This window comes from Branchiostoma belcheri, unplaced genomic scaffold (genome assembly GCF_001625305.1).
Source record: "Branchiostoma belcheri isolate BF01 breed outbred unplaced genomic scaffold, Haploidv18h27 scaffold26, whole genome shotgun sequence".
NCBI lineage: Eukaryota > Metazoa > Chordata > Leptocardii > Amphioxiformes > Branchiostomatidae > Branchiostoma > Branchiostoma belcheri.
The window spans coordinates 1,860,751-1,877,611 of record NW_017803865.1 but is presented as its reverse complement, the minus strand read 5'-3'; the positions used below and the strand labels follow the sequence as shown (position 1 = coordinate 1,877,611).

Genomic DNA, 16,861 nt, shown 5'->3' with positions numbered 1-16,861 from the left:
AGTGACGCTTCTTTGTGGCATCACGCATATATGCACGTCCCCTGACCGTACTGTGTCCAGTTACCGGTCGGTGAGAGAAGCGGTGGCCACCTGCGCCACCTTTGTGGGTAACCCGCGACCTAAAGTCGTCACGGTTTGTGCAAGTCGCCCGCCGTAAAATCTCCGCACATTTTTTTTCAAAGAGGATCATATTTTGCTCGCGTCACCCCGGAAATATTTGAACGAATTCCTGTTTTCCATCCGGGGAAAATCCGACATTGGATCTTCTGGCATGAAGTGTCGTCTACGCTACGTTCACGCAGCTTCTTTGATGACGCCGACAGAGCAACGTTTTGATTGATCTGTATTATATAATCCTGGAACCCTTTTTTTACCGGAGATGGATATGGTCTTCCACGGGAATTCAAGGTACTGTTTTCGGTCATGTTTGTATGTTCGTATGTTTTTGACATACGTCAAAACAGGACGATTCTCACGCAGGTAAAATTCGACGTTCGCAGTTTTCGTACCGTGAGGTTTTTGACCGCGTGTAATTTAAAATCGGCCTGCTTTGACGTACGATAAGATCAAAAGGCAGCCCTCGAGGTAGCAAAGTTCACGTATAATTTTTCGGCTGTGACACGTGTAAGAGTAATGCGGTATATGTGTACATTTACCTACCTGTATGGCAACGCCGACGCTCGTTTATCCGTCTTGCCTGTGCTGATGCGTGAGACATTAGTTTAGGCTATCGATGTACATGTATATGTTGTACAATGCAGTAAATCACTTACTATGCTGAACAGATGGACTTCGGGTTGGCTTTACAAAACTCCGGCGTGCACTTTGGGCGGCAATATTTGGGCAGACCCTCTTCTTGTTGCTCTTTACCTGAAAAAATAAATGATAATATAAAGATTCAGACGTGTCCCACATTTTCATAATTCATACTCATTAGTACACTTTTTTGTTTTGAATATGCCCTGCTTAGATACACTTTATTTGAAGAGGCTTGAGAAGATAGTCGTAGAGGCCAACTCTGTCACGTGAAACCAACAGGGCACCATAACTTTGAGCAGATGTAAAATATTTCATGCAAATTTTAATTGTAAAATCTGCTTCATTCATTCCAGGATAAAGCGGTCCTATCCTATCATAATTAAGCTGTAATTGTTTAAATTTTGGCAAATTCGGGTTTGGCCTCCTGGGGTCGTGAGAACCACGGACTCCCGTTCTCCGTAGTCACAACAAGTGTTTGAACCAGTATTGTGTTACTTTTGTGTTCAGGTATTAATATTACAGCTAGATTACATTCAGATTCTTAATTATTTTCCTGGAACGATTGGTGCGGCTGTAAGATTAGAATTCTCATCAAATAGTTAATGAAAATAACAAGCACAAAAGATGTTGATCATTTTCTATTGTAAGCATTCAAAATTAACTTACTGAGAGAAAAGTCGGGAATGCCAATATAATTGTTTTTGTTAAGAAAAGAGTAAATGTAAAACAATCACTGCATATTAGAGTCTAGTACGGTGTAGAAGAATGGCAACGTCTTATTTTCAAGAGGAATAATAATGGGTCACATGTAGGTTTCCGTCCCCCCTCGTGCTGTGCATATTAGCAACTGTGACAGCCCGCCGCCTGTGCAAACACTCCGGTCCTCATGAAAGCTCGCGCCAAAAGCAGGCTTTTTCGGGCCACTCAAAAAAAGAACCTCCCCTACAAATCCGTCATAATCACCCGGCCATATATAAATATCCATCTCTCGGGACCTTTCATCGCCAGAACAACATACCGTGACCAGCGCTTTTCGGCCTGTTTGAAGGGACCCGTCGTTCATAGTCCCACACGATCTCTAAGCAGATGTTTGGTTTCGATACTTTTCCGACTTGTTTTGACGTCTTGTGTTTCTTATAATGACTTTTTATTTTTACTGGATGCTTCAAACAAGACACCGCTTCAAGAAAGACGCGAAAGATTTTTGTCTTACCAAGGACATTATACACAGTCCTTGGTCTTACGTTTTGTGTAAGTGTCAATCGTCTGCGAGATTGTGCCGTTAGTGTTTCTGAATCACAACACACACGAGGCTGCTTTCTAAGAAGACTGTTGAATCTTGTGCCAAATTTATGCCAACGACTTGGGAAACAACCGTCATGTTTTACGGTAACGAATCTGTCAATCGTGCCGGCGGCGTTGGCAGGGTCACGGACGTACCGGCAGTTTCGGGCGGGGATGTTTTTCTCGCATCCCGCTGTCGGCAGTCTGCGACGCACAGACGGAAGTACGCCGACGTTCGACGCTCCCAGCTGGCCGCTAAGAGGAACCAGATTCGCGGCAGGGCGACGGACGTGTTTGGTCACACCCCACTGCCAATATCATCCCCGTGCTCACCACAACATCCCTCCAACAGCCCAGCGTTTACACGGAGTCAAGGCACCGGCCGGCGTCTTCACGGTCAAGTGCAAGGTCTAGGTCTTGTACAAAACTGTGTTAAGAACCGCGTCCGAAATGTTCTTCATTAGCACGCATACACCACGGGCGTCCATAGCATGCCCCGGGTGGCGTTTCAGTAATGATCGACTGAATGGATGAAGACCTTTATATATTCTACATAACTATCGTTTCGCTGATAGTGATACAGTCGTAGTCACATACATTGTAGCCTCCACCAGGCTTAGGAAGCGGCTGGAAATAGCTTCTGGAGCCCGGTAGAGGCTGTACTAGTACTACGATTACTCGTGTGATTTTGGGTGAGACTATGACAAAAACGTCCGCCGACACGGCTTTGGCAGTTTGTGGCAATCTTTCCCGTTACAAGACATACAAGACTCCTATTAGAGAATGTTTCCTTTTGCTGTTGTAATAAGCCTGTCGTAATGACATATATCGACAGGAGCTTTACCGACTAAACCTGCCGTCTTTTTCGGTGCGTAATCAGCAAGAAACGATGACTCCAAAACGGCACCGAAAGCCTTCTGTGGAGGCACCGAAAGCCTTCTGTGGAGGCTATGTAAACACAGGGCAGTAAACCACTGTTATAACAGGAACACAATATCCTCTCATGTTTCCGACGGGAGGCCCTTCCGTGTGCGAGTTTATGTAGTATATTTGCTATCAATTAACACGTACTTGTCGTTTCAAGATTTCGCGCGTTAATCCGAAAAAGATGAGGTCAATAACTCCTCACCGCTTTCAAAAAAGTTTACTACACGCACCAAACAACCTTTTGTGAACAGTTTAGCCTGACGATTTTCACACCTGGACCCTGATGGGGAGTCATTCTCTCTTCACGTCTTGTTGTATGATCTTGTATATCTCCAAGCAGATCTTTTGGTAGCTGCTTGGGTGGTGCTGCAAGGAGGTTATATCGTCCTTGGTGGCTGCAAAGTATCAAATTGGCCAGAGAGTATGCCACACAGTTACATTTTGTCACCCAAATACCAGTAAAATGAAAGACCAATATTAACGCCAAAAAAGCCGAAGCATAAAGTATGATAGTCTTGTTGCCGTCTTGTTACCTCCGGGGAAGGAGATATCCTCAATCAATATCGGGAAGGTACTGTTTTCGGTCGTGTTTATGTGTTCGCAGATAAATCAATGTCGGTTTCTTTGATTTTCGGTATATGATTAGTTTATGTAGCGTTACTGGTAATATTGTTGTTGTTGTTGTGTTACCTGCATACATGATGCATTACATACTTCCCGGAGGTTTGGAATCTTGGGTTTCTTGTTTTCCTCGGGATTCTGTACTTCAAGTCCTTGAGAAATAGTGATGAGGGTTTCTGGATTATTTCATGGCCATAAAACACATAAGACATTCTCCTACAAGGGCGACGTCATGTTGGATCGCGCGGAATCCTTGTCGTCCAAATAACCTGACATCGCCACTTTAGCTGTCATGTCGAGAACGTCGGAGGGCAACAACACAGGGCGGCGGCTCCAGACATGCCACGTAAACTACAAAGAGAAATACGCTGCGGCCGTTGCTATTTAGGTTTGTTGGGTTTACTGTTTCCGATTATTTCAAACATTTGATTGAGTGATCGAGTCACAGCGGAGCGTTTAGAACCATCAGATGCCCCATTTCCTGTTTGTTAAACGTCATGTGAACGAGTCACGAGACGGGAGTGTCTGACTTCTTCTGAATTTATTGCTTCCACTCTTTCCAGCCACTTCCGAAGCCGGTAGAGGCTAACGGGCTCCGTTCTCCCCCATATCGGAACTCAGCGTCCATGCCCAGGCGGTCCTGCTGAGTTGTCGATAACGAGTCCTGACCGCGACTCGTTCCCAGCTTGTATATCACCACACCGTTCAATAACGACTCGGGCATCTCAAACATCTCCCGTAAATCACACTGTGTACGAACGACGTCAAGCAACCATTATCCGTCAGCGACATCGCGTTTCTGCCCCACAGATATGAGCATGCTATGAGATAGAGTGGCATGATCCAACCCCTATATATAAAGGAGCGTAAAATCCTTGAGTCAACTCAGTACATTAAATTATTAGAAAAATGAACAGAAAAGTTGACTTTGAAAATCCTTTACTGCCCTTAAATTGCGAAAAGAAACCGGATGTGAAGAACAAAATTGTTCGGTAAAGTTCGCTCGGGTCTTCTTCCACCGACGGCCTGCGTTCCAAGAACCTCCAACTGGCAGTTATCAGTTTTTGAGAATCGCCCACTCACTACAGGACAGGTTATTGTTACCATGGTGTGAAGTGAGTCAGGTTTCAAGCGTATGATATGTTGTAGTGGGGAAGGGGCACCGAGGCCTTGTCAAAATTAATGATATATATTTTGTCCTACAAGAAAAGGCCAGAAAGACGAATAAATGGTGTATAGTACCCCTCCCAAACAGCTATTTTAAGGCAAGTACTTGGGTAGGTAATTGGCAGACGAAGTTTACGATCGTTGAATAAACTTGTCCTTTAGCATTCTTGTCATTCTTCCCTGAAGGGTCAGTGGCAGGGAGTCGTGGGCGAGCGATGCCGCCTCAAGGCGCTCAGAACTGTCGGCCCCCTGCCGACCAGGGAAGGACGATCTTTCTCTGTTTTCTCTCCGTATCGGCTGAGACTTTTTACTCCCACTAGCTAGACTGTTTCCAGGGCCCATACAGGCTAGGTCCTCGGATCTGGGGCCAAAATGCACCCAAGGAAATTTCATAGCACAGCAACAACCCTGTGTAGGCCCTGGAAACATTCTGCCATCCAGGCGAACCACAGCTAACCAACAACGGACGCCCATAAAATATGATCGCTGTTGTGCTTATGCCAAGATCCGCGCTATGCCTGCCTGACCTTGCAAAGAACATGGCAAGGCCGTTGAGAGGAAGAGCTTGTAAATGTCAAGCAGAACCGTTTTTCTGGAGACCGTGGACTGTGAGGCGTAATTTCTTTTATGCCGGGGATTAGAGGGGGGTGATACAATATACTAGTAAACCAACCACCTTGGCGTGTGGCCGAAAGATTATAGTCTTCGACTCTACAAAAAGGTCGGAGGAAAGTCGATCTTTCTCATGTGCGGAACATTAGCACTCTACCAGTCTTCGGAAGCCTTCAGGAGAGGCAAACTGCACTTCTTTTGCGGACCAACTCCCTGGCATGGTATCTGCCTATTTGGCCAATTTCTACCATTTCCAGTCGCTTCTGAAGCTGGTAGAGGCAACGGAACAAGCCTTAAGTGACAAAGTTGTTAGGGAACCCACGAGAGGTACAGGCCAAGCTCAGTTAAGTCATCTAATACTAGCAGACGTCTTTGTTTATTTCTTTTAGATTTCAACTACAAACACTCATAAGCTTACTAAAGCCACAAAGTCGCGTTCCGAGAGCTCCCAGGCGATTTGTTCAGGAATGTGGCTGTATGTGAAGGCGATAGGCCCGGGTTTACAATTGGATTACACGATTGAAAACTGGGTGTTAGAATTTTCCTAACAACCATGCCAATTAGGAAGGGAACACTAACGAAAGGTGATCATGAGTAGACGCCGGTGGCGTGGCCTTTGTCGGGGTCAGTCGGCGCTGTTTTTTCTCCCGCGGTTACTGAAAATTGGCAACGTCTGCGCGCCAGCACCTCGTGTGGAGGGAAACGTCGCTATCGGCGATGGGGCGAGCGATAACGGCCCGCTGATGAGCAAGAGGTCCCGAGGCGAGCATCATTTTCGGCAGCGTTGAAAAGCCGGCGCGTCCCGCCACTGACAGGCTGCGTCTGTCGCCCAGATCGACTGGTTCTCATTTATTCTCCGGACGTGCGAAGTGTGAAGTTAGCAATAACACCTATATGTATATATATTAGAACTGTCATGTAAAAACTGTCGACAAAAACATCACTAGCAGGTCTCCGGTTTCCCTTCCCCGTCTTTCCAAAATATGGCAAGTTTTTTCCGGGCGTCGGGTGTCCTAGCCTGGTTACCAAGCTCTGTAGATACCGAAAAGGGATAGTCAGCGGTGGGGTGGTACCCAGGCTAAGAGACCTCGGCGTCCAGACAAAAACCTTGCAATAATTTGGAAAGACGGAGAAAGGGACGTACCAAATCAGACCGAAGCCATACATACATCTGCGTAGGGATTAAACTGTTATCCGTGTAGTCCATCATCCACTTCAGTAAGCCAATGTAAGAATTCGGCAGGCAGATAACCGGGTAATCTCTGTTGATAAATGACGAAGGGGTCGCGGGGCGTTTGGTCGGCCGGGCGGTGGTTGAAACCTAGGCATAATTCTCGTCTCCACCACGCTCCTTTTAGGGGTCGAATAATAGCCGAAATCTGATAAAAATTGGCAAAGTTGCTAGATGGACAATTGTGCTCCCATGGAGGCCATCTAATTTTTTTTTAATCTCAAAGGTTGTATACGTAGAAAAGCCTGGCGAGAGACGACGGGACCCAAATGTGACAAATCGTGGAATTTCCGCGCCGGATGACACCCATCAGCGATTAATTAGAAACAGATTAGGACAAACATTATTAGAGGGCGATAATTTCGTCTCTCCGCGTACTCCGACCTCCTTTCAACAACTTTTCCTGAGTCTACCGGTCAACATTCCACCCGTCCTAGATACTAGTCCTAGTCCTGGATAACAACCCGGTCACATTCGTCGCCCCTTGTGCCGTTGTACGATTTTGATGTTGTAGAATTTTCAAGCAGGCTGATATGAAAGAACCAACCACTGACAAATGATAGCAAAATACTGTAACTGAATTTTGTACGACGCATGCACGACCATCCCAGAATGCCCTCCGTTCACGATCGATCGTACGACCGAATGTGAGCGGACCCAATAACCAAGCAACGCGGAGTTATCCAACCCTTCCCTCTCGGCGGCAAAACAAGTAAAATGTGTAGGAAATAATAAATCAACACGGCGACGCGTGCGGCTCGCCCTCGGTACAAACGCGGTGCCTACTGATGCTATTGATAGCCTCCTTGATATCGCATTGGTAAATGTTTATCCGGTCATGCAAGGCTGGGGACTGCACAGGCCGGCGGGTTGTTCCAGTTGTTCTTGTCTGACTACAGGAAAACGTCTTTTGAGTAGCTCACTCACAAATCACGGAGGTCTGGTCATCGTGCAAGATACGGCGACACTATACTAGTAACTGTCGCATTTCCTTATCCTGTAACACAGAAGACCCAAAGTCTACCCAAAGATCAAGGTCAAGAGAAAAACGCCGAGACCGACAGTGAAGTACCCTGTTTGACCAATCTCATTTAAACCTCCTTGTTTTGACGTTGAGTCAACAGTCGTAACGCGTTAGCTCCATGTACCGACCAACACGACGGAAGCATACTAAAATTTATGTTGAAAAGACTGGACTGACAAAATGCACAAAAGGGCTTTTCGTAGAAACAGCACCACCAAGTTTACCCAGCCATAAATACAGAGTATCCGTGTGCTACTCTACATAAGACACATCTTTGGAGGTCGTATCTTTATCGCGACATCGTCTTGAGTGGGTAGTTAGTTGAGTAACACCTTTTCGGTTGGAAAAAACTGATCTCTTAAAGTTTGTTTGAAGGGACTGTGTACAGTATGCAATGGGAGCAATAAAAACACATAACCGTTAACGTTTTACAGCAGGCCAGGGTGAAATAAAAGAAAGACCGAAGGAACGTTAACTCACTTCTCCTGCAGATGCCCTTACTGTCCGGGCGGCTGAGCATCCCTCTGCTATCGGGCTCCCTCTCGCAGGTCAGCCCGGCATCACACTTCCCCAGGTAATCCCACTTCCCCCCGCACTTCTCTCCCTCTACCTTGGCGCACACCGAGCAGCAGTTACAGATCCCGAGCGTCGTGCCTCCCTTGCACTTCAGCTTGCTGGCCTTTCTCGGACTGCAGTGGATCCGCTCGCACGGCGGGCACTGCAGCGGGTACTTGTCCAGCGACCAGTCCTGGCCCTGCACGCAGCCGGCCAGGCACAGAAACGCCGAGAACGCCGCGGCTAGCAAGCTGGTCGACTTCATTCCGTACAGTCTAATGGGATAACTAACTGTTCTAAAGGATGGAAGGAAAAAATCCGAGAAGACAGCGCTCCAGTTGTGGCACTGTGACACGCGATTCCGTGGACTCGGACAGGCAGCGTTGAAGAGAGAGAAGAGACAAACCCGGAGTGCTTACGGCGCGTGGAAGGCGTACTCAATCTCAGACCTCACTGACAGAAAAGCGCGCTTACAACCTCGGTCATTCAGAAGAACGGGCGCCCCGGGGGCCAATCACCGCGCTCCGGCCGGCGGGCGACCAATCAGCGCGGAGCCGCGGCGGGGCAATCCTTCCGGCGACCAATCACAACGTGGGAAAAGTTTCCAGATGATGTCATCGCTCTGCGGTTAATAAGTTTAGCGATCGACAAACATCTGTAATAGCTTCAAACGGTTTGTTTACACCCTTGAGTAAACTCACGACGCTGGCGCAAAAATATTAGCCTAGGAGGGGTGGGGGGTGAAGGCTTCAAGCTTCTGGGTCACGCGGCTCAAGGCGTGTTCTATTTTTAAACCGCGTTTCAAAGAGGCATTAGGCTAGCGCCAGTAATAGTGGTCATTCCACTTTTCTAAACTCACTGCCACCGAGCTCTTTGCATGTTCTTGATCACTGCGATCTTGTAGGAATCAATTCCGCAGCGGGAGTTTATTTTTTCGAAGTCAAAATGATGGACGATGACCGGGACATGATTTGCAAGGGAAATGGCGGTAGTCCCAAGTGTCCGTCCTCCCAGCGGTCATCATACGTCCTGGTCAAACATCAATGACCTTTCCTGTAGAGGTCAATGCCAAACATCCTAGGTGAGACCGAGGTCATGTTAGCGTGTTCTCGTTTTGTGTTGGACTTGTCAAAACTACGTGCATGCACGCCCAGCGACAGCACCACGCGGACTAAAACCGCCGGAGTTACGTTTACCCACTTATCTCGGCGTGCGTGCCAAAGGTCGAGGGTACGATTCCCACATGTTCTCATTTGTGAAAGAAGCCAAACTTCACTCTCAGCGTCATCACAACTGGAGGAATGGGGTTTGTCACCGTGAACCTTACGTCCATTGTCAAGTGTTTTGTGAAAGTCTCAAAAACATTTTCCAGCAATTGTGTCCTGCTTCCCTAGCCTCTACCAGGCTTCAGAAGCGACTGGAAAGAGAAGAAATTGGCCAAATAGACAGAAGCTCTTCCAGCCGCTTCTGAAGCCTGGTAGAGGCTGTACCTTCCCATCTAGCCTGGATGCCAGACTGTTCTGTTCTCAGTGCAAGTAAATAGGCCAGCTCCTCTGGGGTGTTTGTGGTAAAATTTCCTTGGAGCTGGGGAGTTAGCCTGTATAGTGGTCCTACATGTAGGTAACAGTCTGGGATCCAGGCTACTCGGTAGTACTGTTAGGAAAATATGGACCGTCCGGGACGCCTTATATGAACCCCACCCTGTCCGGTACCAGGACTTAGCCCTTCAGTGCTTGTTCTGCGGTGACATTCTTTCTTCTAAGGTTGACGTGCGTTTGCGTGCCGACTTCTCTCACGCTGTCTCACGCCAAATACTCACAAGTGCAGCGTAAAAACGGCCTCCAGCACAGAGCCTTTGATCAGCTGACGGGTCCGAGGCGTGGCGCGGAGCTAATTTGGCACAAGTTACCGATAGAGTTGTTCTAGTAACGGTACAGCAGACAGCAAACACGTAACACCGGCGGATTGTTGCTGCCGACGTCTTGGTCCGCTAGAATTATCCGTTATGGGAGGGGAGGAGGGATTAGGGTGTGGGTAAATGATACTAGATCCTTTTGTCAAGTCATGTTTCCCGCCTAGAGCCATCATCGACATCATTACACGTTAATTAATTGGATAAGAATTCCTTCTCCAATCTCATCTAGCTTGGTGGTCGCCACATCTTGTGCACCCACTTCTGTTGAACCTTTTCCCTGCCGCCTCACACCGTAAGCAATAGAGAATTGGTAGCTAAACGGCTACCTCAGTGTGTTAATATAAGTTAGCTTTTGCCAGAATGTGCCCCCAGCGATTAAACAGCAAGGACAAATCTTATAGAGCGCATGGAAAATGACGACTCAATTTGATGGCCTTGCTTCTCTTTGGATCCTAAACTTGCCACACACTCCGACATGTGCATTCGTTTCAGTTCAAGTAGTCTTGATTGAGGCACGTCTTTCTGAAGGTCTGTCGTCCCACAATTTGAATTTTGTTTTGTTACCGCACGTACTACTCCTTGGCAGACAGCGTTGGTTTCGTGTTGGTTTGGCATTTTGACTCTTGTCCACAAACCGAGAAAATAAGAATACGATCCCATCAAAAGTAAAGGTATGCATTCCCTGTACTGCTGTAGTGTCTGACCGACAGCGTAGAGAATTCTAGTGATCTCACAAACATGTAGTAACCACAATGTGGAAATAGTCAAGCTCAGTAATGAATAACTACTTCTTTATTCTCATATTGTCGTTAAGCTCTCATAACCGCCTATGAAAACCGTTGCTCCACAACACAATTGCAACGGAATAGCGAGCATAAGTAGACCAATTTCTGCGGCTATTCTCGGTCGTGTTATGAAATAAGCAGCGAAAGGAATAAGCGACCAAAAACGCGGTCAGCTATTTTACCCCACTTAACGTCATTACCGCCTCATTCATTCCAGATATACCGCAAATTATCTTAAGCTTCCGGCGCTGCCTCTCGAAGCTCACGCCTTGCCATCCTTTGTGCTCGGCTGATCGTATTAACGTATTTCTGGTATGAGATCACGGTGGGTTGGATAGCCTTTGTTTGCCGATAAGGTGGCCCAAACGGAAACACAGGCGAGTTGCAACTGTAACGGTGCATATTTACCTTCCCCGTGTGATGATGCCGCTTTACCGGCGGGCGATTGTACGGTGGCGTTCGTCAGTGGCCACAGATAACGGCATATCTACATGGCTTGCTCCGCAAAGGCCCTATTACATCCGTCGATAGCTTCAAGACTGCAACCAGATAAGAGTGCACATCTTTGGACAGCCGTGGATGTGACAGAAAAGGTTGATGTGTAATCTCAGGGCAGACAGTATCACATTGGCAGGGTAGTTGGCGTAAAAAAGAAAATAAAACCCTATATAAAAAGGCCTATACGAGTAACAGTGAAATTAAAAACAAGTTGAATCCTTAACCACTGCTTGTGTCCTGGTTTTGAGTAGGACTGATCTATATCAACTTTAGTGTTGAGAGTTGTCAAGCATCTAGAGGTTTCTTCAAGTTTTAAATACTCAGGACACACTCTCCATTCAGTCCCCATTTCCCAAAGGGTGGTCGGAGTGGAAAGTGTGAGTCACTATCATTGCCAAAAGAAATGACTGCATAGGACAAAGGGAGAAAAATTTGCTGCGTAGGTCACAGACTTACCATGAAAAGAGAAGTGTCGTCGGCCTCTGCTTCAGTATCGTCTTGTGATGAGCTGAGTCATAAAGGAATCGACGTCTCTAGCGGTAATGACTGTACATGTACGTAAACTTAACGCACCATTTATACTTTATAACACTCTGTAAAGCCCCGGTTTAAGACGACATGTTTGTCACGCAGTCCCAAGTGCACATTGTAGACTGGCATAGCACGACACGGCAGTGCCCACACAGTACATTCCTATAGCATTCTAACTCTTTTGGAAAGGCATTCCCTTTTTTGCTCAATTTTCTACCATTTTGTTGAGCCATAGAAAGTCTGGGACTACGACGTGACAGTGCCCAAGCGACCTGTCTGTTCAAAGTTCGTCCGACTCTTAACTTTAGCTACTTATATGTCCCGCCAGCCTTCAAATTCCCAATACAACTTCAACTTTATCGAAGACTCGAGGACCCCAGATCAATGGTGTAGTGGTTGTAGGTTTTGAAATCTAGTGTGCATGTATGTCGAGTTCCGTTTGTCAACTCTGTGTCATGCCTTTACGTCGACCAGCTTGCCGATTTAGATCTTTTTGTCAGACCTATGCTATCAATAACGGAAAATGAAGTAGATCGTGTAGCGGTGGAAATTCCAGAAATAGCGCTTCAATAGAACGCTGAGGACAACATTTCCGGCTTATTTTCTATATAGATATCATGATATGATGGTGGGGAAACCAGTGGTCGTGCTCCTATTTCTTGGTATCAAAGAAAACTTTAATATGATTCCGTCATGAAAGCGATGCCGCATTTTGAAGCGGAACGAACGAAGGACGAAAAAAACGCCAAAAATACTTCAAGTGCCTCTGGTTGGCGTCAATCCGGGACTGGTTTACAGCGAGGCGGTTGTTTTTCATTTCTGAAGCGAAAGAAATTTCCGACATTTCTGCCGACCACTCGAGTTTTAAGAGGAGGGACAAAAAGACACATTCCGACCGTGCGTTGTCGGCATGCAAAGAGTCCGTGTGACTTGTGGTACCAAGGATTGTTTATAAAGCCTTGAAAGGAAAATTCCGAGACCCAAGCCATAACTTTCTGTGGCCCAGTTTCAGGATGTTCTCCTCAATGTCTGTAGCATCTAGCCAGCGGAGAACTTCCTTAGTCCTAGGCAGAACGCTAGTCGACCATAGATCACTCCTCCAAATGAATGACAAAATAACTGACAGAATTGTTTTGTTTGAGACTTCAGACTTCGACCTATCGGGGCTCCCATTTATTCCTACAATTAGATGTAATTACTACCAATATCCCCGAATATGCAATCTGGTGGGTGGGTGGAATGGGGGTGGGGAAAGTCATTTACATGTTGACATGTATGTACAGTGTGATGCTTGTCAGAGCCCTCAGATTCATGTCGTTAATCTTGAAACTTCGCTTTCTTCATGTGGCTACACCATACATGTACGTAGCTAGCTTAAACTTGAACTCATGATGTTTTTCTAACTCCCAACAGTCGTCGTCGTAGCGCAGACCTCAATCAATCCTGACACATCCGCGTCTGTCACGCGTCAGCAACCCGCCATCCGTTTGTACTTCGCGCGGAGTTTTCACTACAAACGGAGCCTTTACAGAACTACTGTCCCATCCCTCCATCTAAGTGAGGCCCGGAGAGCACAAACTTCCTTTGGCGCTCGCCAAGCGAAACGCGCTATCACACAGCTATACAGACTGAGTACAATCACACAATCATATACAACGCAATGCGATTATGTTAACTATTACTAGTACTACTAGGACTGCTTTACGTACGGTCGTTAGGATGACATATTCGTCCGATAACTATAGAAGGAATCTTTTCAGTTATGGTTATTGATGCACTCAGAAAACAACAGAAGTAATGCGGTGCACTGTATAACAACATAACATAGCAATTATCCATGTATCCTTACAGGACAAGCAGATGTCCCGTCCGATGTCCCCAAGTGTGCCCTGTCTTCAATACACCCATCTGTGAAGTTCGACATGCATTATTATAATGGCCAAGTGTTGTTTTGGGGGATTACATAGAATAACAACGGTCATGACTAATTAGACACAGTCAGGGGTAAACCCGTGGAGACTAATCAGTCTAAAACTGCACCTGTCGTCTTCGATTGACCTCCAAATTATTACTACTAGGGAGTCTTTGAGAACTGCGCGGTGGTCTTTTAGTCTCTACCAGACTCCGTTGCTGGAAATATACAATGTATAGTCTCTATCAGGCTTCAGAGGTGTCTGGAAATAGGCCAAATAAACAGATAACATGACAGAGCAGCGGCGAACTGTGCTCCTTTAGCGGATCAACTCCCATGGCATGTCATCTGTCTACTGGGCCAATATCTACTCTTTCCAGTCGCCTCTGGTAGAGGCTATAAAGCTTACACTTCCTGGTTTCCTGTACATGTGCTCTGGTTCTGCCTTCGGTCGTCGCGCAGTCTCACAAACTTGTTCATTATTCCGTGTTGAGTGTGGATGATGACAAACTGAAGTTAGACGAACCCAGCTGGACGTAATCACAACAGAAGTATAGGACAATATACCCCCGAGCATTATCTGGCGGTATGACGGAAAGATACTTCCTCTCGGTACCCGCATGAGGCACTGACGTATCACAACATCACAAACAGCATGAACTTAATGCTTCACAGACTGGCGTCTTAATCATTACAACGTTTCAAACCAAGTATAGCATAATTTCCTTGCGTTTTGGTCGTCACATATTGCGTCCTCTATTCGTGAGGCCTTGAAACCATTTCAGGAAGTTCAAACACACAATGCGGCTTTTTGTCGTAAATAGAAAGGTAAGAAGTCATATTACAAATATTTGGGGGAGCCAGCGGGCGTTGACAGCTCTACACTTGGTCCGTTTATGCCCGCTGAGGTTTGATCACAATCCGTGACGACCCTGGAGCAGAGGTCACAAGGCAAGGGCAGGAGACAGGGGATATTTAACCGACTGTCATGCATTCGCAGAGTCACTTTCATGACTGAAATCTCTGAGCAGAGGTTAGGCCTATTTTCGTTTTTCTAAGCCTTTCAGACGTTTTGCTCAGGCCAGCATGCTAATATGTAATGACTCTTGCTACCGAGTTCCGAATTATCCGACATTTCCCACGTTGCCCTTTCGCGGGGTTCTCTGTCCTAGATATGTGCACCATGGAATGTTTTGCGTCATGAATTGGCCTTCCCATCTGTTATCACAATGTAGGGTAAATAGTTGGAATCGTTAGACTTTTCGCCCGAAGGCCTCATACGAAAGGGATAAACTTCTGTCTCCTTTAGCGGTCTTTTTGTTGTTGTTTTTTCATGTACAATGTGCATAGTTTTGATGAATGAATGATAGACTTTGTACAGATCATGGGGATAAAACTATGAAGTAGAAAACATGGTCATGGAAGTAGAATTACAGTGATATCTACTATATGCAACTAACTATAGACTAATGTGAATTACAAGTGTTACAAGTACTATGTACAGGTTCAACTTCTTCTAGCTTTGTAGATTGTAGATGTATGGGCACGTGGAGCTTATAATGAAGTGTTTGTGTAGTTCCACGAAGAATACGAATATTTCTGTTCTATCTCAATGTCGAAGACTGGGAAACTTATATTGGATACAATAATAATACAATTAAAGTGGATATTTAATTGTTGCATAGTACAGTCAACAACAGAGTGACAGTCATCCTTATTAACGAGGAGAAAAAGCGCACCTGTATTTGACAAAATAAAATCATCAGAGATATGAAACCGACGTCGATGCCAAACGCCCGGTCTTTAGCGCCGTTTGAGAGCTTGTTAAGCCGATGATGAATGTCGGACCCCAAGTACAAAAGACGATTTCACGGGACAGTGGAGAACGCCCCTGTGAAAGGAGAGAAATCACGAGCATCTGTGCCGAGCGCGCCCAGGTTACCGGGGTCCGCTAACCGCTATCCCTCTTGGGCCGACGCTAATCAGATCCACAATGGCACTTGGACACGGCATAAAGGGGTTCCCGACAGGGTATTCTTCTTATTGATACATCAAAGAGGACGCCTTCTAAGGTCGTCTGTTTTTGTGGGGATGAGATTAGCTGCGGATGTGGGTGCAGCACGTTTTCTCATACATCTAGCTAGAGAGGAGTCGCGTTTGGACGCGGCCATCCAATCTGGGGTCGTCACTCTATATAAAAGGTTAATGGGCTTCCGGAGGCTGCTGCTTTCAATATGTATATATCTACAAATTAAACATTGTCTTTCTGACAGGATTGTCCGCTAGCATTTACTCATGCCATAACTCCAACCTTGAAAATATCATAGTTGAAACACCGGTCACATTCGTCGTAGTCGTTTTACCATTTTGAAGCAGGCTGTGACTGAACTTACCACTGAAAGGGATATAAGGCTACCTTTTCGGCAACAAGGCAGCTGAATTTTGTGCGATATGCGCATGCATGGCACATGTTAAGTTCTATTCCAAGAATGCCCTCAGTTTGCGATCGTATACGACGAGTGTGACCGTGACTTTGATACACAAAACACTGCCATTGCTTAGTGGTAGTACATGTACCTTCTGGCATGTGTTTCATCGGGCGAAGTGAGCTGAGAACAAACACAAAGCTGCACTTTTCAAATTTCCAGTTCACAACTTCTGCTTTTGGAGTACTACTACTAGGCCGACAGTGACGAGTACTACTAGGGGGTTAAAATCATCTTTATTCCATACAAGATGAATGACATATTAAATACATAGCTAAAAACCTAGGACAATCCTTTGTCTCATGTTTAGGTAACATACAATATACTACTAGGCCGACATTGACAAATTGTAGTACTTAACTGCATTTCGGCGCCACGCCGCTAGACTGCGTCAATGACAACGGCTTGAAAGAGTTCGCAGGACGGTAGCTTGACGTTGACACCACCTAGTCTCCTCCAGACACTGGAGTTGCTGAGGAAGTAGTCAAATTGACCAAATATGGTGTATAATTTGCCAAAGGAGTTTGCCATTGACTTACACACTCACGGGCAAA

General features: G+C 46.1%; 1 protein-coding gene across 1 annotated transcript in view; it reads right to left on the bottom strand.

Annotated features, from left to right (window-relative positions):
• LOC109471964 (cysteine-rich motor neuron 1 protein-like) overlaps window positions 1-8,621 on the bottom strand; it is a 38,998-nt gene extending 30,377 nt beyond the window's left edge. Inside the window, exons 1-2 of the mRNA XM_019771513.1 lie at window positions 8,106-8,621; window positions 774-870 (exon numbers count right to left, since the gene is read on the bottom strand). Coding sequence (XP_019627072.1) covers window positions 774-870; window positions 8,106-8,445 — 437 coding nt within the window. The 5' untranslated portion in view covers window positions 8,446-8,621. The remainder of the gene's footprint in view (window positions 1-773; window positions 871-8,105) is intronic.
• Between the last annotated feature and the right edge of the window lie 8,240 nt (window positions 8,622-16,861).